General features: G+C 31.6%; 1 protein-coding gene across 9 annotated transcripts; it reads left to right on the top strand.

Annotated features, from left to right (window-relative positions):
* Positions 1–1,225: 1,225 nt before the first annotated feature.
* Positions 1,226–22,436, top strand: LOC130629447 (uncharacterized). Of its 9 annotated transcripts, none has more exons than XM_057442641.1 (11): positions 1,226–1,302; positions 3,437–3,516; positions 3,621–3,700; positions 10,737–11,694; positions 12,180–12,457; positions 12,933–15,507; positions 15,918–16,184; positions 16,283–16,314; positions 20,754–21,232; positions 22,187–22,247; positions 22,336–22,436. In XM_057442641.1, exons 4-10 carry the CDS (start codon positions 10,748–10,750, stop codon positions 22,199–22,201), a joined length of 4,593 nt encoding a protein of 1,530 aa, XP_057298624.1. In that variant the 5' UTR covers positions 1,226–1,302; positions 3,437–3,516; positions 3,621–3,700; positions 10,737–10,747; the 3' UTR covers positions 22,202–22,247; positions 22,336–22,436. The 9 variants fall into 9 exon arrangements, with proteins under 9 accessions (XP_057298624.1, XP_057298629.1, XP_057298628.1 ...); XM_057442640.1 differs by lacking the exon at positions 1,226–1,302 and adding an exon at positions 3,205–3,333; XM_057442646.1 differs by lacking the exon at positions 3,621–3,700 and having other exon boundaries at positions 10,746–11,694.
* Positions 22,437–24,647: the final 2,211 nt, after the last annotated feature.

Here is a 24,647-nt window from a genome sequence, read left to right as displayed (position 1 = left end):
TTGTCATTATCTCGTGACAAATGTTACGTAAGAAAGCAAATCAACACTTATATATGTTTACATTCCAGACAACTTCTTTTATTTGTATTGAATTTTGTTCTATTTTGTTTATGCTTAGTCTGTTTGGTCTAATTTGACGTTGAAAATAAAACAAAAGTACAAACTTATTGTCATTGTTGTTGTCATGACGGTTATAGAAACTGTAATTATAGGATATTGGAAAATGAAATGGCAAGTTTCAATAAAATAGCGAAAGTTCGGTCAAGTATAGATTTTGATAAGAGAAATCGATACAGAAAGTACAAGAACTGACTCATGCCATCTTATGATAAGCTGTGTGCTATTAAACAAATAAACACTTGAATAGATATAAATTTCAAACAAAAAGTCGCCCTATTTATTGCTTAGCAAAAGCGGAGTACCAAAAATCCTTTTTAACCCTCTCAGAGTGGTATGTATTGACTATTACTCAAAAATACCCCTTATATTTAAAAGAAATCCTTTCTAAAAAACATTAAACTCTTAACACAACTATATTTCGTCAAGGGGAATAATTTTGTTTTGTATTTATTAACCCGACTTCCCGATTTTTTCGGATTTTCTTCGAAAATTAAAAAAGAAAAAATATTTTAAATAACGAGTTTGCCTATCATTAAAAACTAAAGGAATTAAATTTAAAGCAGGTACCAGTGCATCCATTTTGTATCAAGTTTAGTCGCACTTGGAAAAGAATAATAAAAGTTATGGGGGGGGAGCAGAGTTAAAACACTGGTACTGTATTTTCACATACGTTCCAAAAAAAATTAGTTGATGACAAAAACGTTGTGTAAGATAGTGTGAAAAATTAAAAAATGATGACTCATTGTCATCTTATGACAATGGTTATGACAAGATGTGTAACTAAATAAATAAACACTTGAACATATTTGCATTCCAAACTTCTCCTTTCTTAGCATATACGAAGACGCACGTACTTCTATTGAAAATTTGTATTATATCATTAACGTATATTATTTAATATTATTTTTTATCCCATGTATCAGAAAATTAAAAAAGCTTGAAACCGTAAATGTTTAAATGGCTGGTGTCATTGTGATCAAATAAACATTTGATCACAATGCGTATAATGAATATACGTCATTATATGGTCAAGTAGACGAAAGTGATAGCGATAAGTTGTCAGGGTAACCGAAAAAAAGTAATAGTGATGGATTGTTTTTTTTAATTACAGAGATTGGGGACTTGGATTCAATCGTAAAGAAGCCTAAATAATAGAAGCGAGCGTTCAATGAAAACAATAAGGTAAGTTTTCTGACAGATAAATACAAAATAGGTGTGTACTAAAAAAGATAAAAATTATTTTTGAATTATACGAAGGAGTGTGTTTACGCTAGATGATTTTACGCATAGACAATATCGTGGTCTAATACACGAAACTAAAAACAAAACATATTCAATTACAGCCATTATGGGCTTTTACGTAAGTAAAGCGATATGAACTTTAAACATATCATGTGGTCAGGTAGATGAAAGTAAAAAGAGTTAAAAATATTATATAAAACAAATAATTAAGCTAACGACCCATCCCAAGCACACTCGTCGCTATGATAATTGTTTATAGGAACATTCGTCTAAAAAGTTAATTTCACAGCACCTAACCTCTCCCATGTTCTGGTTTTATTTAGCTTGCATGGGTGCGCACTCTTCTCGTAGTATTCTCTGTGACGATGAAGGTCGGACTGACTTGTGGCATGGTTCCAAATGGTCTGCCGTCTTTCGTTTGTAGTTTTCTTCCACCGTGAACACAAGAATAATTTAATTTGTAGTACTAAATCTCCGGTTTCATAATTTTCGTTAATCCTTTTTGTGGAGTCGTAATAACAGCTTGACTATCTCTAACCATAGTCACTCTAACATAGACATCAACAAAATTATTTATTTGTATGTATCTAATTTTGTTTTCAATATCAACATAGAAACCACTTTTGTTCCTTTTCTTGTAAATACAATCCACAAAGTTTGTTGCTTTAGCAATCAATTGAGCAAAAATAAATATATATAATGAAAAAATAAGTTTTGAAACAACAATTGGAAAAAGGTATAAACATAACGGAGTTGATGCTTGTTTGTTATTGTTTAGCTGGAGTTTAAAACTCTAAATTTGGAAAATTAATAAACAAACGGAAAAGAATAGTAACACGACTATCTCCGTTTTTTCTCGTCAAGAAAATGAAAAAGCAGTTCCATCGTACATTTTCTTTTGCGAATATTTTACTAACCTCGCAAAAAAGAAATTCAGCCCTTGTTTAGTCAATAGAACGGTATTTAAGTGCACCTTTGAGGTAAAAACCGGCGTCACCTACCCGTAGTCTATATATTCCTGAAAAGAATCTTGGTATTGCTTTTACTCTAACCTACCGCTTTGACACATCTATGTTTACTGCCATGCTCAGTGATTAATGTCTACTATATAATGACAACATATGCTACAATCAATTACTTTTAGTCATGTTTTCACTTGTACACATAGACGAGTATAGTCCCATGACACCCATCGGACATACTTGACTGCCAAATGTGTGCGTAACATTACTACATCGTTTTCTTTTGCTACTTGCAAACGACATACTAGATCGTTCTCTACTAATACTAGCGAGATTTTATACAAATAAGCAAATGCTACCTTATTTATTAAATTACCAGAACTGTTCATTGCAGCACTCCATTTATTTACAACTGGGTCAAAATGAGCTACTCCCATGGATTATTAACAGAACAAGGGCAGTAAGCATCAGTGACTGCTACCTGCTGGTATATTTTCCTGTTCACGGGCATACAAACACCTTTCGCCGTGTTTCTCGCCCCGAGACATTCACGTAAACAGACCCGTCGCTCAGATCATAGTCCAGTCCCGTAGGACGCAGTTAAAGTCTGTTGTGTTCTAGTTAAAGAATAGCATGAGGAAGATTTTATTGTGAAAGTTCTAAGCAACTTAATAGTCACGTGATTAGATTTACGTCGTTTAGAGAAAAAAAACGCTTACGTAAACACGAAAAGAAATATGATTGGTTATTATAATTACAATACCTTTTATATTACACCATGACTATATAAATAATTTGTTTTATGTTGAACAAAAGAATAATTATATATGTAATCAATGTTGCATGACGATTACCAATAAGACAACATAATATATTTTAGGGTTGGTTTGTCATAAACTTTTAGATTTCAGCGAAGAAAGTTCAACAGCTTTTAACGTCAGCACATTTTTTAAAAAAAGATAAATATATATTTATATACAAATATTTATATATAAAATCTGTTTCACGGGTGAGTTTAGTCAGTTGTTCTCCATCTATTTTGATAAAATCTTATTGACTGATAATTTCGATGTTAAGTCTCCTTGTTTCTTCAAAGTTTCTTTTTTTTTCAGCCGAACAGCATTTAACGTTGAAAGAATATCAGGACAGGACATATAATTACATATATATATAAAAGAAATCTGTTACACTGGTGAGTTTAGTCAGTTGTTCTCCATCTATTTTGATAAAATCTTATTGACTGATAATTTCGATGTTAAGTCTCCTTGTTTCTTCAAAGTTTCTTTTTTTTTTCAGCCGAACAGCATTTAACGTTGAAAGAATATCAGGACAGGACATATAACTACATATATATATAAAATAAATCTGTTACACTGGTGAGTTTAGTCACTTCTTCATCTTTTTTAGTAATTTTTTTTTTGAAATATTATTGAAGTGATATTTTCGATTTTATACTGCTGTTGTCTGTTTTTCATGTTGTGTTTTTTTGGTTTCCTTATTTCCTTGTCTTTTTATTTTGCTTTCTTGCATTAAGTTTGTTCACTTGCATTTTTGTCATCTATAAAACAGATAGAATGTTGATTTTGAAGGTTTGATGAGAAGGTTTTTCTTAACCTTTTATTTTAAAATTAATCACAGCGATCTAGTAGCAAATGTTCTTAATTTTTTTAATACAGAGACTCATATGTGAGTTTCCTATAAACATGTTTCATATAAAATAAATGCTAATTGAGTAAAATCAACCTCATCCGACAATAGAGCAAGAGAGTGTAAAAAAGTAAAAAATGATGACTCATGTTCTTCTCATGACAAGTTGTGTGTAATTAAATAAATAAATACTTGAAAATGTTTGCATTCCAAAATACACTTTTGTAACAAAAACTCTCCTTCGTTGACGTTTTTAGTACTAATACTTTTAGTACTAATATAAAGGAATTTAATACATATACTACAATGCTTTAAAAACGCTCGGCTGTGTATCTTTAGGGGCGTCCAATTTAGAACTGGAGATGAAGGTTTAAGAAAGAAACTTTTGATAAAATTTACAATTTTAATTTATCTCTATCATTATATTAAAAGTTAGTGCAGCATTTATCATATCTTATTTCTTCCTTATGTTTAAAGTGGGCTTCATGAATATCATTATTAAACAGCCCCAAACTCGTCTCCAGCGCCTTTTGTGTCTTTTTTTAATGAACAGACAAAAGTTGCTGGGACGAGTTTAAAACAGCTCTTTAAAGAAAAAGGTGGTGGTCTTATTAGATGAGCGTTTATTAAAAGAAAATACTGAAAGGACAAAACAATAAATTGAGAAAGAGTTTAAATAAACGTAGCGAGCGTTTATCGAAAGCATTACAGTAGGTTTCTCACAAAAAATTAAAAATAGGGGTGTACTATAACGATAATTTTTTTTATTATATGGAGGAGGGTGTTTGTGCTAGAAAATATTACATGTAAACAATTTCGTGGTCAGATAGACGAAAGTAAAAAGAAGATAATTTTAATTAAAACCATGGATTTTGTTGTTTACGAAAGTAGAGCGATATGAAATTTGGACATATCATCTGAGGTAGACAAAAGTGATAGCGATAGGAGAATGAGAGTAATTAAATAAAAATGGACGTGTATTGATTTATTGACGTCAAATGTTAAAATGGAAATAAATAAAAGACATTAAAATACAATCGTGCATTTCGGCCTTTATGTAAGTTAAGCCAGTTCGACTTCCTAACCTCCTGACTAGGAGCAACCTCGTCCCCAGGGCATCTTGTATCTTTCTGACATCACTTTTTATTGTTTACTGAAACCTTCTTCGGTGAAGAGACTATTTAAAGCTAGTCCACGGATTTGTTTGCCCTTTTTACACCGCATTGCGTGTGTCTTGCTACTTGCCGTACTATTTTGCGTAACAGACAGACGTAGACGGGTATTAATAATATAGATTAGTCGTGGATGAAGCTATATATTCCATAAGTTTAAGTTTGTAATTATGTCTATGCAGAACGACCTTTTTTGTAGTTAGATATAATCATTAATAATATATAATTGCATGTTATTTTTGTATGTAAGAATATTTCTTTTACAAAAGCGACTATAAAAAACATCCCCCTAAAAACTTCCATTTACATTCTTGATTGGTTAGAACAAATCACGTTACAAAATTAAAGTCATTTCACTTGCTAGGAATTTCATTGTCTGCCAATTTAATCTTACTGGCGGGTTGTGTAACTACATGAATGTAAATACTTTGTCACAAATTTATGTTGGGACATATTCACGTTGCCTATTTTGTTTAAATCTTTTTCATTGAATTAACAAACGTTTTATGATAAGAAACAACAAATTAAAAAAAATTTCTGCACGTGGTTTCTTCCACGGGTTTAAAAATTAGTACATTACTACGCTAGTTCTAGTCTGTCTGTAACAAGCAAAGTAGATGTATTGTTTTTGATTAAAAAAATAGCCGTAGCAACATTTCACATTTGCCAATTTATATTGTTTAAATAACACTTGGGGCATGAAAAAAAAAATCCGGTAAATTCGGACTTGCTATGGATTCCAATTGTTTTGTCAAATGAAGAAATTATCTACAATTAAATCCATGATAAAATGTCTGTTCCGCCTGTAAGTGCAGTTTTGCGGACTTGATTCATCCGTGCTTCGTCAGCGTTCACCTCCGCATTAGTTAAGAACCGCATGGCTGGATTTCTTGTGTAAGACCTGGTTACCAACGACGAAGGGGTCAGGCAAAAGAGATTCATGTCTACGTAGTTCTTTTAACTAAGTCAGGAGTCGGTGAATTAGCTAGGATGGTCAGGTTGGCTATGAATAGGCTTGCTGATGGATAAAAAGTGTTCGACCAAGACGGAAATCTATCGAGGTTTTGTCCGATGAACGTTCTAAACGAGCTAAGGACATCTCCGAACAAACTGGAAATGTGGCGGGCATTTTGTCTAACGAGTCTCCAAAAAATATTTCGAAGGGTGCCATCGCACGTGTTTTACGCGTATGCCAAGGCATGCGCGTGCGATCGCACGCCTCTTCTGAAAAAGCCTGTTATTTTTAATTTACAATCAAATATTCTCGTCGTCAACTTAATTTGTGTGAGAAAAATCAATTTCAGGTATTTATTCACTTTCTTTGAAGCCAGTATACACCACCATTCGGACCTGGATATTCTTTACGTATCCTAGACACGACACAATATGGTATCACCCGACGAACACCTTTTCCCAAGTGGTTATGAACAAAACCAATAAAATTGGCGGTATGCCGCATATCGATAAGATCTAAAAATATCATCCTCAAAAAAGATTCGAAGCAAGAGTGCTAGCGACTTATTTGTTAGAGACTTCGTCCTTTTTTTAAGTCTACGGCTTTCCTGATTGTGAAGAGCGACTATCGCTGTCCACAAAGTGTTGTTTAAAATCACAACAGCGTTGAAATCTTCGTGCTGTGTTATACATTTCTTCTCAAAAACACAACAGAAACCTTATACCCAGGCGCTCATTTATAATACAACCAAAAGAAAAATGTGAGGTCAAATTTTATAGGTAGCGTAGCTGGAAGTAATATATAGTGTCCACCTCGTTACAGCATAAACAGTCAACAGCTATAGGCATCCTTTCGCACTTTTGCACATAGGCACCACTCACTGATCTGGTGTGTCTGCTTCATTGTCATTATAAGAGGGAATTTGTTGTTTGTTATTGAGTCGTTCTGGCTCAAACTGAAATTCAATTATGTTTACATTTCTGTTTGTGAACATGATTGATAATTGTAAAAAAATTCTATTGGAAATATCATTAACATTTTTTCGTTATTTCTCTAACTGCATGCGCCAATCTCTACACGCGGTAAATCAATGAATACGTCATTGCATAAATTGCGCATATTAATGTTTTTACCCAGTCCTTTTCCGCTTTCGAAGTTCAGTAAAGATGAGCATTGAGAATGGCATGGTCAAGTAAAACAAATTCAGTTTAAACTTAAGCTGGATTTCCATCAGTGCGAGTTCTCTTATCGCTCTGGCTTTTTTGACCCATTGATTTTTTTCGCACTGGTGGAAATTCCAGAGCGACACTTTTTTTTGCTCTTATCGCCCAATTTCAGTGCGATAGTTAGAGCGACAATTATCACAAAGTTTTAATATTTATCGCTCTGAGTTTTCGCCCGAATGTGCAACTTCAACGAAATATCGAATGTCCTTTTAAAGAAATTGATCAGATTCTATTGAAGTGTAACTTCAGCACATGCTTACACGTGTTGAGCACAAGAAATAGTTTCATATGTGTTATAAAGCAAGCAGTGTTGTAAAACAAGTGTTATTTAACGGGAAAAACAAATAGGTGCAACTTAAAGGGAAGATGAGTACTTAGCAGAGGCTGTTCGAAATTTTATTATGTCTATACGACAAAAGTTGCAAAGGAGTATCGAGAAAAAAGATCGAGTGGCAAATGCTTGGAGGAAAGTTGAGGATGTGAAGAGGGTAAAGTTGAGGATGTGAAGAGGGTAAAGTTTATCCTTTTTCGTCAGTTCAATGCGCTATATTTTTGTGCTGTTAAACCTTGAGCGTATTCAGCTTATTCTATTACTTAATTGGAAAAAATGTTTTTATATTCAACTGTTTTAAGGTTAAGCTTTTCAAAGATGGGACAACTTAAAAAAGATACAGCAAGGAAAGGAATAACCTAAAAAGGAAATTTGCATCGGGATCAGGTTTGGCTGACGTTGAATCGTGTGTCAAATTTTGAAGAAATACTCTTTTTTGTCTTGGCTTGATAAGTATTCAAATTAGAGACACAAAATCAAATATAACGGCTCCGGAGGATGAGGAGGATATTGATTCTTATTCGGAGGCGGCGGTTGAAATTATTAAAATAACAAGAATGACCCTACAACAAAATCACCAAGTTTGGCCAAGATGACAACTATTGCCCTCATTGTGCAATTTCACTTCTCAAAGCAGTTGATTATGCACTCCTTTCAATTCTCTTTCTCTATAAATTTGACGAACACGAGAAAATGGCGATTTTCTTCGTCTCTTTTTTTTACTATTAAGGCCACAGCTTCTTCTTTTTTCTGAACTGTCTGCCATCTTGAAGTGCGTGTGTTCACATAAGAAAATTTCGCACAAATAATAATTTGAATAATAATTTGAAACTCATTTACAGCGTAGAACTCCTGTCGCACTAAAATTTTGTGTAATTTTAGAGCCATAGGAAGATTCGCTCTAATGGAAACCCACCTTTATGAGAGACAATTTTGGTTGTATTTAAAATACTTTTTTCTTTACTTTTCCATGTAACTAATATCAAGTTTTGATTTTTTACCGGGCAGTACCTTTATAACGCGTAAAAACCTTTTTGAAAAATTTTGCGCAACTTCGGTTTAAATAAGTCTATTTTTGAATTTATTTTGCTTTATGATCATTTTTTATCATTTACCAGTCAGCTATTTCAGGTTAACTGTCTATAAGTTTTTTTATCACAAATATTTATATGTGGTTTACTTGCGAAGGTTTATTTTAATCACATGCGTCATCTGTAAAGAGTACTCACCAGACCACAGACATTTGTGTCAACATTCTTTGATCTCTTTAATAAAAGCCGTATTCTATTTGTCTGCTTGCGCGCGAGAAAAAAAGTCGTGTTGCGGAAACACGAATTGCGAACAGTATAATAATTATTAAATAGTATTATTGTAGTTTTATTTATTTTTCGAATTTTTATTAGACACCTTTTGAATTTTCATCAAATTTTGTGTTGAACGTGATAAAAAAAGGAAGAGTGATCAGAGATGTCTGCTTTTTGTCGCAAACAGCGCTGGTTAATTAATCAAGTTTTGAATGTAGGTAATCCCCAGTTACCTAGGGTGGAGCAGCTGATGCCAGTTGCCTCTAAAAGATTTCCCTTTTTTAGCCTCACACTCAAAAGTGCAATGCAATGGCTTCGCTAATTTCATAACGGATTGACGGCAGTCTAAAAGGCTTTAACGTCGCGACGTAACGTCGATAAAGTTAACAAATTAGACATAACGGTTTTAGCGGCTTTAAAAGAAAATGAAAACAACCTATTCTTCTTATACACTGTCACCATTTTATGATAAAGGATTAAATAAGTAAATTAGTTCTCTCGAAGTGTGCTTATTACTACAAACTAGTCCTTATCCCGTGAAAAAATTCACAAGAATTCATCTGCCAGGAATATCCACGAAAATATTCCCGTCACCATTTGCAGCTACCATTTGACACAGTGAGTATCCTAATATAGACTAGTCGTTAACCCATAAAAAACACACAAGGTGTCCCGTCTTTAAGTTACACGTTACTTTGTGTGCCCGTAACACGATATGTTTTTTGCGACATGCATGCAGAATATGTCTGTTGTTAATTACATTTGTTGGCATTACGTGGAAAAATCCAAGAACCACCGGCGATTCAATATAACACCAAATATATTAATCATGTATTTATGATGCCATAATAATAGAATTTCATGACTAACTGTAGCGAATGCTGTGCTGAGATCAATAAGGTTTGATATATCTCTTGACTCAACTGAATGATTACATGATCATTTGACTGGCCTGCCAAACAGCCAAATGTCTTATTATACTCGCACTTTGTCGGAATTTAGGTTTATGTATATTTTTAAAAGTCTTGGGCTGTTTTCCTTACTGATAACGTTGCGTAAATAGACTGTGGTAACACATGGGTGTTAAAGCACAATCTGGAGTATTTCCATTCAGACTGAAGAAGTAAAGAGGGGTAGAGTGGAACAAAATTCGAAAACGTACTTCAAATTCCAATCTTATCTTTTGTTTTTTCAAACCAATCAAAAATCAGTTATACAAAACTTTAACCCGCCAAATTATATCTTAAAAACAAATTGGGACACTGTGAAGTCTTAAGTTGTAAAGAATTCGTTATATAGTCTCCCTTTCTCTAATATTATTGTAAGAGAAAGTAAAAAAATGTGATCTCACATCAGTTTTAAAAAGTTGTGATGAAAAACAAATAAAACAATACGGTAAATTTAAAAATAGCCATTTTACAAATTGTTTATCGGTATACTACAACCTATATGCTGAATAATTAATTTAGTAGTATTAAAACTATGATTTGTTTCGTAGAAACAACCAACAAACGCACTAATAAACATTATATGTAGAAACAGAAGAAACGTTCTGTTAAGAGCATTTTTGAAGAAAGAACGTCAACGCGGGTGTGTTGTTGTTCTTTTAATTAATTGATCTAATGTTGCTACAGGACACAAAATAACAAATGCAATGTATCTCTATCGACTTTGTTGCGATAGGCGAATTTCCATCAACTTCTAGTAATTTTGTTGATAAACAGTATGAAAAACTTGTATTGATATTTCTTGAATTGAAATTGAAATTATCTTATAGATATTATAGTCATGGCAACGGCAGTACCTCCAACAGGATCTTCTCACCACGCATTGATCGCAAACAATGAATATCAAATTAAATTGGTCACACTTCTCAATGAATGTTGTGACCACTTACGTGAAATTTTACATGATCCTGCCCGTGGCAACATGCCAAGGGATAAGAAACAATTATATTTGTCATTAAAACAATATAAGAAACATTTAAACCATTTGAAAAGAGATCAGCTGGAAATCGTTTTTCCACAAGATAAGGAAACAGATTCGGGATTGTTTGACATCACTATTTTATGTGACGTTCTAATTAATTGTTGTCACGGTATACAACCACCAATTGGTGGGTGGAGGACCAGAACACCGCAACCAAATGATTTCAGTGTCGGTGCTGACATCATTCGAATCAGAAATGAGCGCAATAATGTTATGCATGGAAGAGCAATGAGTTCAGCACAATATAATCAGCTATGGAATGCCATAGAAGGTATATTAAGAAGACTCGGATACGACATAACGAAAATTAAAGATTTAAAATCTGGTTGCTTGAATGACTTAGACTTATTTAAGATCGAAATTATGAAAGCAGATAATGAAATTTTAAATTTCAATGTTAACAATAATAAAGACAATATTCAGCAAAACGAAGATGGTATTAAACAAAATCAAGGTGACATTAAAGCAAATAAAGACAATATTCTGCAAAACGAAGATGGTATTAAACAAAATCAATATGACATCAAAGCAAATGAAGACAATATTCAGCAAAACAAAGATGGTATTACACAAAATCAAGATGACATCAAAGCAAATAAAGACAATATTCAGCAAAACAAAGATGGTATTAAAGAGAATAAAGAGAATTATAATCGATTAGCAGAAATAGTAAAGCAAACTATTTCTTCATCATCATGTGATCAGAAGAGTTCTCAGTTGGAAGAAACTATAAAAGAACAACCCAGGTGTGTAATTCTTTTTCTATATTGTTCTATCATTAAATTGATTCTGTCAACTTAACATAAAAGGCAAATATGGTAAAGTAAATAAGTTACCATTCAATTAAATTCCACTTTATCTTGGTGTAACTAAATCACTTTTCTGTAATGATTTCAATGCATAGGAGAGTCATCAGCAATAAGAGTACATCAGATTAAAATTATGACAGCACTGATTGAAATACAAAAATGTAAAGTAAATAGAAACAAAGACAACATTAAGTAAAATCTAAATAACTTAAAGAATGGACTTATTTATATTCAAGTTGATGTAAAAAAAACCAAAACGGAGTTAGGAACATTCAAAATGATTATGAAAGATTGAAAGACGGAATGGGAACAGTAAAGTCCTTTGTTGTCATCGTGTTGTTCAAAAACTTGTCATTTAAACACTATTGATTTAGAAAGAAATTACGGTTCTATTCTAATTTATATTTTAATCCTTATTTTAGTTATATGCTACTAAAAAATTTTCAAGGAGATTTTGTAATAAAATTTGATGATGACTGCTTCAACTGGTCTGCACAAAGTATACAAACTATTATTACTAAAAATTTTACAAGACAATCAAAAGAACTTAATTTCGGCGACGATTATTTTGTAGAAGAAAAAGAAGGAAAACTATTACTGCTTATTTACAATCACAAATCTATCAATGCTGAATCTATCAATGGGTTATCCATTACGTTAGTTGACAGTGAAAGTAAAACTCATTTGATTTCAATTGAAGGTGAGTAAATTTAGATGATGTATTCTATCCAGAAAAAGTTCAAGGCGCTATTTTTCTTCGAAAAAATAAATAAGGAGTTGGAACAATGTAAATAAAAATAGAACACAAAAAATACATTACTAACTAATGTGGATGTGCACCAGGGCAGAGCACAAGTAAAACAAGTTTGGAAAGCTATATTTACAAGCAAATGTAAGGGTTTATTTAAAATATTATTCGAACCATGAAAAACATTGTCAAGATTTTGTTAGAATAGCAATCATTTCAACGATGCAAGCCACTTACCTCGAGAAAAGTTTTACTTTGGCTATGCGAACGCAAAAATATATAAAAATTATTGCAAAGATTCTTAAAAAATAACGTTTTGTACTCTACACCATAACTTTGACGTCTCTAGCGCGTTGTTTTGTACATTACTTTGGATTAAAATTGGTTGTGTAGAAATGTTGCAAAGTAAAATAATTTTTTTAATTAGATATTGCACTGGTCCGAGCACATATGTGTACAACCAGCTATTTTGATGTTAGAACCCACAACAGTGGAAGAATATCTGAACAGATAAAATACATTGTAGGAGCAGAAAGAGAAGAAACAAAAATTGAATTTATATGTGGTGGTAGCCTGCAAACAATGGAACCTAAGGAGTACGAAGCATTTGAAAGAGATTACATCCAGCGTTATTTCACCGTCAATGGTAAATGCATGGAAGAACCACTACAAATTCCACCCCCAATGCCAAAAGTCACACATTCATTATTCGCACAAAAGATAAAGGATGTTATAATCGAATTACAACATCGTTTGTTTACAATATTTACTCATTATAACACGAAGGAACATATTCGATTTCTAAAACTGGATAAAGAATTTTCTTTGAGTTTGGAAAGCACAATTACTGATAACAAAAGAATTCTACTTGTGTTGCCAAATTATATCGTCAACATTAGATACACAGAAACAACCGACGCAGTAAGAATACAAGATGAAGTCAAAGCGGGCGAAGAAGACTTGAAGGAGCTATCTATCATCACTAAAAAATATCTTAAAAAAGGTCACCTGACAATGGTTAATGTTGTAGCTGCACCACATTTCGAAGATATCGAAAATATCCACCTTTGTGTAGACTGCAACTTACTCTCCAAAGAAACTTTGGCTGAGGATGGAAATATAATGAAGTTCTTTTTAAATATTTTGCAAAGCTCACAAGTACAAAATAATGTTAAGGATAACAAGGAACGGTATATCAACATAGTTGGTAAAGTCATATGTTTTATGGCTACTAGAAAAGCACTCTATTCTGTTCCTTCACTCAGTAAAAACGTCCACGAACAAATAAGCTCGTTAATACTTTCTCCACAGCAACTCCGTCATTTATACAACAACACTTTAAAAAAAATTATAATCGGTCCTCTAGGCAGTGGTAAGACAGTGCTAGCTTTAGCACATTTGGAAATTGCTTACGAGCGCTCTGAGAATAGATCGATCATATACTATGTTATTTGGGACGGCAACACATTGCTGAAACAGGATATTGTCAATCATACTAAAAGGTTTAATTACAAAGCCGCTGTCGAAGTTGTTGTAAAGGATAATGTCGAGTTAGCTAAGGATTTGAAAATGAATGAAGTGCCAACACCATACCAGCTATTAGAGTCATTGGTTAAGAAACATGTTGACCAAAACCTGCATCTAATAATTGATGAATTAAATGGAGAGTTATTTAACAAGGAAGAATCATCTTTGCTCAAACACTATCTGGAGACTGAAGACAAATTAAATAAATCCTTCATCATTTTTTTCCCACAATCCATTGAGAAACATAGAACATTAATTTCACACCAAAGAGTCACAATACATGACAAGTACAAGTATGAAGAAACAGGAATGGAAGTATTAAAACTTAACAGAGCAATGAGAACAACCCGGATAATCTTTCAGTTTTTAAAGGCTTTTGAAAATGAAGTAGAACAAGACAAGGTAACAATGAAGCTTCCCGATCAGGAATCAAAAGATGGAATGTCCACCAAAACAAATATCGAAAAAATACTGAATTTCCTTTCCAAAATTTGGAAAAAACAACCACAACAGCGGCAAGAGCCACAACGGCGACAACAACAGCAGCAGCAGCAGCAACCACCACCACCACCACCACCACCACCACCACCACCAGAACAACAACAACAAGGAAAAACTACCAGTAGCAATGCCACGCCAATAATAAAAGGAGAAGAAGAAGTATTTGAAACACCAGTTGATATTGATGTCGTTGCAGCTTCCATGCAAGATGAGGATCTGTCGGGTAATGTTAGAATTGACACTTCATTAAAATTTAATACAGCATATTCAATCGGTCATAATATCGAAGGAACAAAACCGTTATTGATACATCCGGCAAATACTCCAACAACAGACAAGGAGTTTATACCAATGTTAGCACTTGTTTTACAAGATGTATGTTTGCATCGTGCCACTAAACGTTTGTTCATCTATAACACAATACCTCAAAAAGCTATTTTTCATAGATTACTAAGACTATTAAAGATTGATTTTCTTCACTACGACAAGTACACTGACTGGAAAGTTTTAAATTGTGATGATATCATAGTTAAAAATCCCTTGCAGAGGCAAAATTATAACCTGCTCACTACTATTGAGGGAAGTCGTGGAGTTGAAGCAGCCGAATGCATCTGTATAATTAAAAGCAATGATTGCAAGTTAAAACATTTGACATTAGAAGCAATGTCCAGAGCGACACAAAATCTAGTCCTTGTTTCAACGTCCAACGTTTACCAATCAGGTACAGTAAAATCATCAACTGGTCATATCATCAGTAAACTGTTAACTGAACATCTGGTTGAATACGATCTAGAAGTCTCAAACGATGAAGATACGGAAATACCGTTCACAAAGTCTATGAAAAGTAACAATAAAATAGTTTTTAACATTAAACCACAATATTGGAAATTCAAAGAAATGATAAAAGATTTGGAACATGTTGGTTTTCAGGCAACGGATGAACGCCTAAATGCGCATGAGATCGTTATGAAAAAGTAAGTAAAATTTTTAAACAATAGAGAACAAATTCTCTTTTGAATAGTTCTTAAAAAAATTTAAATTCAGTGATTCATATTAAAGAATTGGATGGTAAGGGTTGTGTTATATTAAAATAAAAAACCCCCACGAGATGACCAAAGTGTGATCATTCGCAATCCTCTCTCCTTTCTTTTGTGAAATTTGTTCTAGAGAGGCAAAAAAATCACGACATATCTGTCAGGGCCTATTCTGTACTTAATAAAAACATTGTAAGAGTTTTCTGATGTTAAAAATGTTAACCTGCTGCTAAGCATGAAAATAAAAAAATTTATTGACAAAATTTTGATCATCTTATAATTTATTTTATTAAGTAAAGTCATTAGTTTTGTTAAATAATATGATATAAATGCAATATTAATAATTTTAGCCTTTATCCTCCTGGAAAAGTGAGCAATATAATTTGCTCATATTTGTCACGTAAATCATGCATATTGAGATGGCAAAGGGACGCTAATAAATACACCGTTAGAAGACAAGAAAGTAAAAATTCAACCTGGAATAACTTAGCAACTGACATTTCTTGCAATCAATACATCGTTGATGACATGGCAATTGGTGAAACGTGCAAGTTTTGTGTTGTTGCTAAAAATCATCTTGGTGTATCTGATGACAGCATTGTGTCTTATTGTCACGAGTAAGATTATATTCAAGTCCTATTAAAAACATTTTGTAGCCATGTGTTGAGAAGCATGTCATTCTTGAGGAATATTAAAATATGCTTAATTTTTTTAGACTTCCAAACGTTAAGGGTGTCCAATTTGAAGGTAAGAGAAATAGTTATCGTTATCAGCATATCTTAGACAAGAAAATCACCACGAGACTCTTTGTCAAAATTAAAAGACATATAAAAAACATTAGTGTGAAAAATAGGCAGAAATAATTTCAGGAGTGTTGACTAATTGTGTGGTTTGGAGAAAGCAACATTTATTTTAAAATTTCGTTAAAAGTAGATGTTCAAAATCATGAAAATTTATAATTGTTGGTTATTTAATGTCGCTACCCATATTACAAGAATAAAATGATTCTGATTATTTGTTAAACATATAATTTGTTTCAAAGTTATATTTACTGTACTTATACCATGGGAAACGCAAAGTCAACTTAATGACACTATTTTCTGAAACGAGTTTAGTCCTAGAACCTTTTAAGAAAAAAATTTTTGCTACTTTTTTTCATCTAGTGTTGCTTTTAAAACAGACCTTTACCAAAAACGTAAGAGGTTATTAGACGTTATTGACTTTTTTACAAAATTTTAACAACGTTTTGCTTCTTAGTCATATGACATTAATTAAGAAAAACTGAGTGTTATCAGGTTGAAATAAAGCTACTTTGCATATTGGTAATATATTTTTTAAAAGTGGGTTTCGCAGTACCAAAACACCAGAGCCGTTAAAATGTGGCGCGCTGCTGTTGCTGTTGTGTCATAGACCAAACTAAACTCGCTTAGTTTCTGTCATGATATTATTTATATTATTTTATGACAATGACTAAACAAATAATAGATAATAATAGGTATAAAATATTTTGAGTATGGAAAGTAACTCTGATCGACCACTTAAACTTGACATTTTCCTAAAATCTCTTATAAATTGCTGACATTTCGTATATATGAAGTTTATTTTTTCGATGAAGAAAATTATTAGTTTCAAGTTTTCCCAATTTCCTCATCAGGGAATGGGAACTTGTAAAATATTTAAAAATGGGATACGATAATGTAAGTTATCGATTACATCATTGGAACGCTCCGATAAAAGTAGATAAATCTTTGTTAATAGCCCAATTTGGGTGCAAAAATGATACAAATGGGCTGCAATTTTCCTAATAACCCTAGTTTCCTAAAAACTCAAGTCTATTTTTTTATCTTTACTGAAGTAAATTCTATTTAATTTTTAACAGCTATCAGATCGCAGTAAACACTTTTTTATTTTTCAATATTTTTATGTCTAATACACAGCTTAAACAACACAAAGCAATAAAATTTTGTTTCGTACGAAAAAATGCATACCGTATTTCCCGCATATAACCCTCATTTCATATAAGCCGCAGCTATTCAAGATAACAGATAACCCAACAACATTAGATAACGCATCCCTTCGTGTAAACCATATTTTGCGATAAGAAAAAATCAATCAGTGTGTTTTTCTTTGTTATACAAGAATACATGACAAGAAAATATAAAACTTATCCCACATAATAATTTCGTACGAATTTCGTAAAAATCGATAATTCAACTTGGCCTGTTACAGAAGGGTGTCAATAAAAGTGATACGAAACCTCACTTGGTATTAATAAAGTATATTTTCCATATTTTTCATATTAACCCATACTTTTCATCATTGTCGATAGAAGAAATTTTGTTCAAATATTGCCATTAATTTTATTATCTCGTGGTTGCTCGATTTATTCAAATCATATATTTAGCACAAATTATTAATAATTTAAAAGTAAATAAGAGCAATTCCCTAAAATTCAATTCCCCCTCACAGCAAACTCGTCATTACAATCAAGCCATGAGCACAAAGCTGGCGTGGTTAACATCCTAAATATTACAAAAATTAATTATATTTGTTCGGGTGAGTGAGGTCATTTGCGCCTAAAACAAAAGATTTCCCTATATTGATCACATGAGCGAAGAACAATAGAATTAACCAATCAAAGAGCGCAGTCAGTATTATGATGCCAGAAAAATCGTTTGAGACCTAGCGTAATTTAGGGTGAAACACCTTAAGTAAAATTAAATAAAAGTCTCCTGAGTGTAGTTTATATTTTTCGTAAATTTCAAAGACACGGTATGTGGTGTGAAATTCTTTAATTAAGCCTGTTTATAATTTTTTATCTAACGTAATAGCACACAAATTTGGAACAAGGGATTTCTATAGATATCCAAGATAAAATTTTATTTTTAAACTCAGATGCAAACTTCGCAAAAGAAGATTGTACTTTGCGTGTCAGTACCGGACAACTCAACACGTGTATGCAAAGGGAGAACGTCCTTTTGAGACCTACCTTGACCGACAAACCGAATTGGGCGGCAAATTAGCAGCGAAATATTTTTTTGATTTTAACGGGAAACGAAAAACGTTTGGCGAATTTAAAATACTGTATTTAAGCGCTCTTGTGGGTATTAAACACAAGAATAAACACTGAATATTGCAGACTGATTAGTTAAAAGTTTACATCAAAATATTTCGCCGCTAAATAGTAGGAACTGTTTCTACTTTACAGCGAAGCGAATTTTTCCAAGCACGATCAAAACAAACAAGAAACAACGGTCGGTTTAAAATCATACTTATCGAAAAGACATTTCATTGTAAACGTTCCGACCAAGAATAGAAGAATTATCGCTAGTATACCAATCTGGACATTAGTGGAGAAAATAATGAGCTACTGCATCCAGTTGCATCGGTTGCATGTGCATGTAAATTCTGCATTAGGAGGTGAATAATTTGACTCACATCAAATTGTTCATAATAGAAATCTTGAGAAAAACACAATTACCAGCAAATCAACAAGTCATTTCATGGTAAAATTTAAGTCGGTTAGTTTTGTTTTACCAATAGCCTGAAGCTGTTCTCATTTTATTTTCAATTTTTGCAATACCTAAGTCTCGTGTTCTTTAAAAATTGTTCTTATAAAGAAACCGATCGCGTGTCAGAGAAACATCTTTGAAATATTCGTGCAGACGAAATCGAATATATTGAGTACAGTCGTTCTATTTTTATCACTATATCAAACTCAACCAAAACGAATATGTTTCATTCAAGAAATAATGTTGATAGGTCGTTTGAGGTGAGAGAAAATTTAATTTTGATAAAAGCAGCAGCTAGTTTTTATTATACATTATTTTTATTCATGAGAAACCCGCTTACAATTAACGGAGTATTTACTAAGAGCTGTGTACCTAAGTCTCGTGTTCTTTAGAACTTGTTCTTATAAAAAACCGATCGCGTGTCGAAAAACAATCTTTGCAATATTCGTGCAGACGAAATCGAATATATTGAGTACAGTCGTTCTATTTTTATCACTATATCATACTCAACCAAAACGAATATGTTTCATTCAAGAAATAATGTTGATAAAATCTGATCGTGTGAGGTTAGAGAAAATTTAATTTTGATAAAAGCAGTAGCTAGTTTTTATTATACATTATTTTTATTCATAAGAAGTCTGTTTAATTTATTTTTACAATTTTTACTGAAAAAACTAAGAAACTCTTTTTGCGTGCTTGAGATTATTTTCTACCTTAATCCTGCACTTTTCTCCATACAATCTGAAGAAAGCTTTTTTTGTTCATTTGTTAGGTAAACGCAAGTTGAGTACAAAATAAAAAGTAGAAGTTCAGTATTTATATTTAGTGAAGTTTTTTCTTTGTTCGTAAGAAACTAAATAAAGTCATGGAATAAGCATACTAGCCAGCCTCGGTTTTAGGGATTCATCGCCGTCTTCCCACATGCCATATAGATAAAAAATCCCTGGAACCGAGAGTGCTAGACTAGGCAATATTGATATTTGGTAAAGTTTCTCTTTGTTCGTAAGAAGCCAATAGAGTCATGGAATAAGCATACTAGCCACCCTCGTTATCAGAGATTTTTGCCTTTTCGCTATAAAACATCCCTGGTGACGAGAGTGCTAGACTAGGCAGTATTAATATTTGGTAAATTTTTTCCCCTTGTTTTGAAAACGGCTAAATAAGTCATGAAATAATCCTATTCTCCAGGGATCTTTACCTGTTCGTTCTTTTCCCGCATAAGAAATGGATAAAAAAAAAACCTGGGAACGAAAGTGTTAGACTAGGTTGGTTTATAAAAACGCATTATGTTATCGTAGTAATTGTAGGAATAGCTATATTTACTTCCGAGATTTTTATTAAAAATGTCATGTGAAATTATTTTAACAAGCGAAAAATTTTATAGTCTCGACAATAACTGAAACATTTCCGTGGTTCATACAAGTAAAACAATTTTCTCCTGATGCAAATTATCCTATACATGATGACGTCAACATATTAATATTAACTTGAATAAAAATAAATTATTACTATATTTTTTGTTTCTGTGTTTTCACAATTACTTTTTTATGTTTAATACATTATAAAATGTTTTACAATAAAAAAAAGTATTTAATGATGTCATAAGTTTTTCGTTATCATATTTCATTAATTTATAAATTTATAATTTTTATTCATTTACTATTTTATTTTTAGATATCGTGGAAATTATTAAATCTAACGATATCGAGAAACTGAAAAAATTACTATCTATTCATCCAAACATCGTTCACATGAGAGATGAAGATGAATACACACCATTGTTGTGGACAGTATGGAACACCGACAATACATCAATGGTGGAAATACTCATCTCATATGGGAGTGATGTTTGGGCGGAAGATAGTGATAAACACAACAGTTATCATTACGCTGCATATCGTGATCGTCACACAATATTAGATATGTTATGTCGACATGATGTAACAAACATCAACCGTGTAGATGTTTTCAACTTCACACCATTACATTGGGCTGCGGTGCGTGGTCACATCTCATGTCTTGATGTTTTGTTGCGTCATGAAAATATTGATGTGACGATCAAAGATAAAAATGGAGAAACAGCTTATGATGTTGTTGGATGGATGAATGAACAAAAGCGGGAAATAATAAGACGAAAAATAAAAGAATACGAAGTAAGTTATTAAGTTGATTTAATAAATTAGAAAGAAGAATAAATTTGTATTTTATTTTAAGTTGAAAATAATAAGGATTAAATAAATGTTTAAATAAATATTTAGGTATGGAATGTTTTTATTTTTTTAAATTTTGGTGCGAAGAAATTAAAAGTTAATAAATTAGAAAGAAGAATGAATTTTTATTTCTTTTAATTTGATAATAATAATGATAAATGAAAGTTAAAAAACGAATGAAATGATTTGCAATAATAAAAGGATGGATGATTTTTATTTGAGTGAAATAAACTAATTAACAAATTGAAGGATATAATGAATCTAAATTTAAGAAACTTAAGAATAAAATGTTGAATGTCAAAAATATTTTTTTATATCAAATTGGATAAAATGAATAAAATACTTAAGAATAAAATGTTGAGGTTGTCAAGTAGATTATTGTGACAGTCCAAAGTAGAAAGTATCTTTAATAAAAAATAGTGAATAATTATAGCTGTTAACAATTCTGACAGCATTAATTTTTATGTATGTAAAAATAATGAGAGGAGATACTGTAAGAGATAAGTATATATTATAACGAAATTAAAAATAATAAATTTTATAAGAGAAAAAGAAGAAGTAAAAATACAATTTCGTACTCAGACTGTTTTTTATTTTACATCTTCTGAAATTGATTGTTATTATTGTTAGCATGAATTAAATATTATAGATCTGAAAATATTTAAAATAAAAGATATTTAAAACATTCAAAAATAAGAAATTCACGATGTTAAACTTTTTTTTCGTAATCCGAAATTATTTTATTTTTGCACAGCGATGGTACAAATTTCGCGTTATAAAAGGATTTTATGAACAAATTGACAGATTGTCTCTCATTTAGAAGACATGGCCATGACGATGGCTGTTCTAATACTTAAGTAGCTATACTTTAAAATAACACATCTATTTATCTTTTAGGACAGGACGAAGTAAATATTTCAAATGATTTTGTTTTGAAAAACAACAATCAGTTTGTGAGGTGAGACGATACTTTATACAATTGGATATATTTATCTTTTGTTATTTCTATTTTTAACTTTCTTTCATGAAATTTATTTATTTTTTAGATGAGGAACGAGTCCATTTTTTAGTTTTATTTTATATTGTAATAAATTTATTTGTAGTAAAACGTACTGCTAACTTAAATTCGATTATCAATGAGAAACAATTTTCTGTTCGAGTTATTTCTTTCGAGTCTTCTTCCGTTTATTTTCCATTTACCAAGAGACACATGTCACGTGGTTTCGCTGTTTACAGTATGTCCCGTTTCCAACTCTCTCAAACTTGCTGAATAATGCAATATAGAGAGAGAGTGTTACTTATTACAAATAGTCGTTAGCCCGTGGAAAATCCACGGGGTCGCCCGTCCTTTTTATACCGCATTGCGTGCTTCTCGCTATTGCGTAGCTAAGCTACCATTTTGCGTGACAGACAAACTGACGTATACGGACATTATAATATAGATATCTTCCGTAAAGGCTAAACTACACGGTAAGTTTAAACGGACCTTTTGGTTGTAAGAAACACGTTATAAGTTTAGTGGCAGGTAATACACCTGTCTACACGTGTTAAAATGTATAGGTTTTTTTAAAAAAAAAATTTAAAAATAAATACCAAATAAAAGAAAACACGTATATCCTTCATTGTGATTATTGCTATAGCAGCAGAAAAAAAGCGAACTAGCACTGTGAATAGAAACCGAAAAACTACGCTCAAATCTTTAGTTTAAACAGTAGCTCAATAATCATTCTGTTAATTTCAATAAAAAAGCTTAGCAAAATTGAACATGTCCAAATTTTAAAAAACCTTATGAAACCGAAAATAGATTTTTTCTCTTACATTTAAACGGTCCGTTTAACCTTACCGTGTATTTTAGGCTTTATATTTTTCATTTGAATGAAATTTTTTAAAGATGTGAAATGACAATAAAAAGAACTAACAAAATTATTTAGAATGTTAAAAATGATAATAATAAGAAAAAATATATAAAATTATATTATATTATATATTATACTTTTATATAAATATTTTATATTGTAAAATTATTTTTATTTATTTAAAAATATTTATGTAAAAAGTGGTTTTATTTATAACAATATTATTTGCTTTTTAAAAAACTGTAAATAAAAAAAATGTAAAAAACATTCACAATTGCGCACTTTTCTTTAATTTGTACCACATCTCCCCATGCCGTTTTTTATAAAGCTTACCTCTCATTTTTTAAATAGTTCATCTTATCCTGATTATACTATTATTAAGTAAAATTTGAAATAATACAGCAAAGATATATATATATATATATATATATATATATATATATATATATATATATATATATATATATATATATATATATATATATATATATATATATATATATCATATTTTCTTGCGTTCACAACATGATACTCGTCACAAGCCGCCATTATGTGGCAATTTTTTTGTCGGATGAAACCCAGTTTGACGTCATCTCCAAGATGGCAAAAGAAGCCCCTTGAACATGTTTCCCCAAACTCATATAAATAAATTGGAAGAAAAAGAAAAGGGTTATATTATTGCAGCTAATTTTATTTACTGTTCGAATTATTTTTATTAGGTCTTGATACTGTTTCTTTTCATCCACGAAGAGACACATGCCCAAAGTGTAGTCATTTCGTTGCATGCAAGCGTCTCGTTTCCAACTCTCTTAAACTCGTTGCATGGTGCAATGACATTTTTTTTAAAATACCTCACGTTTTTATTTAATCGAATGAATTTTTTTGCATTGACGCGAATTAAAGAGAGAATTTATGAGATTATATATCATTTAAAGAAATAATATAGTCAAAAGGAAATAGGAAGTGACCTACTCTAAAGGGATCAGTCTAAAAAAGTATAAAAGTTCTCAGAAAAACAATATCTCCACATGTTTAGACTAGTCTGAATTTAAATCGTGTATCTTATTTTGGTCTCAACTTTAATCGTTCTAAAAATATAACAAACACTTGTGACGCCAAAAACGGAAAGTTCATAACGTATTTTAATGTATTTTTGAGACAGATCTATTTTTAGAAGAGGAGGAAATCGGAAATTTTACGAAAAGTTATTCAGAGATATTCGTTAACGAAGTTTTTTCTTTCGACCTGTGATTGCTCGAAAGAGAATATGTTAATGATTAATTAGTTATTTAGAATGAACTTGTAGAACTCTTATTTAACTCGTTTTCAGCATAAGAATGCCCCGGTTATGTGAAAGCAAAATAAATGATTCCCAAAACATTTGTTTCTGATATGATGATACCTTTTACTTTAGTCAGGTATTGGAGTGTGAAACATGAATATAAATGTTCAAAAACAGAAAATGTAATAATGGTGAAAATGATTCTATTCAATTCCCTTTT

The sequence above is a fragment of the Hydractinia symbiolongicarpus genome, chromosome 2 (genome assembly GCF_029227915.1).
Source record: "Hydractinia symbiolongicarpus strain clone_291-10 chromosome 2, HSymV2.1, whole genome shotgun sequence".
In the NCBI taxonomy this organism is placed as follows: Eukaryota; Metazoa; Cnidaria; class Hydrozoa; order Anthoathecata; family Hydractiniidae; genus Hydractinia; species Hydractinia symbiolongicarpus.
Note: the sequence above shows the minus strand (reverse complement) of the source record. Positions and strands in the feature narration are given on the sequence as shown.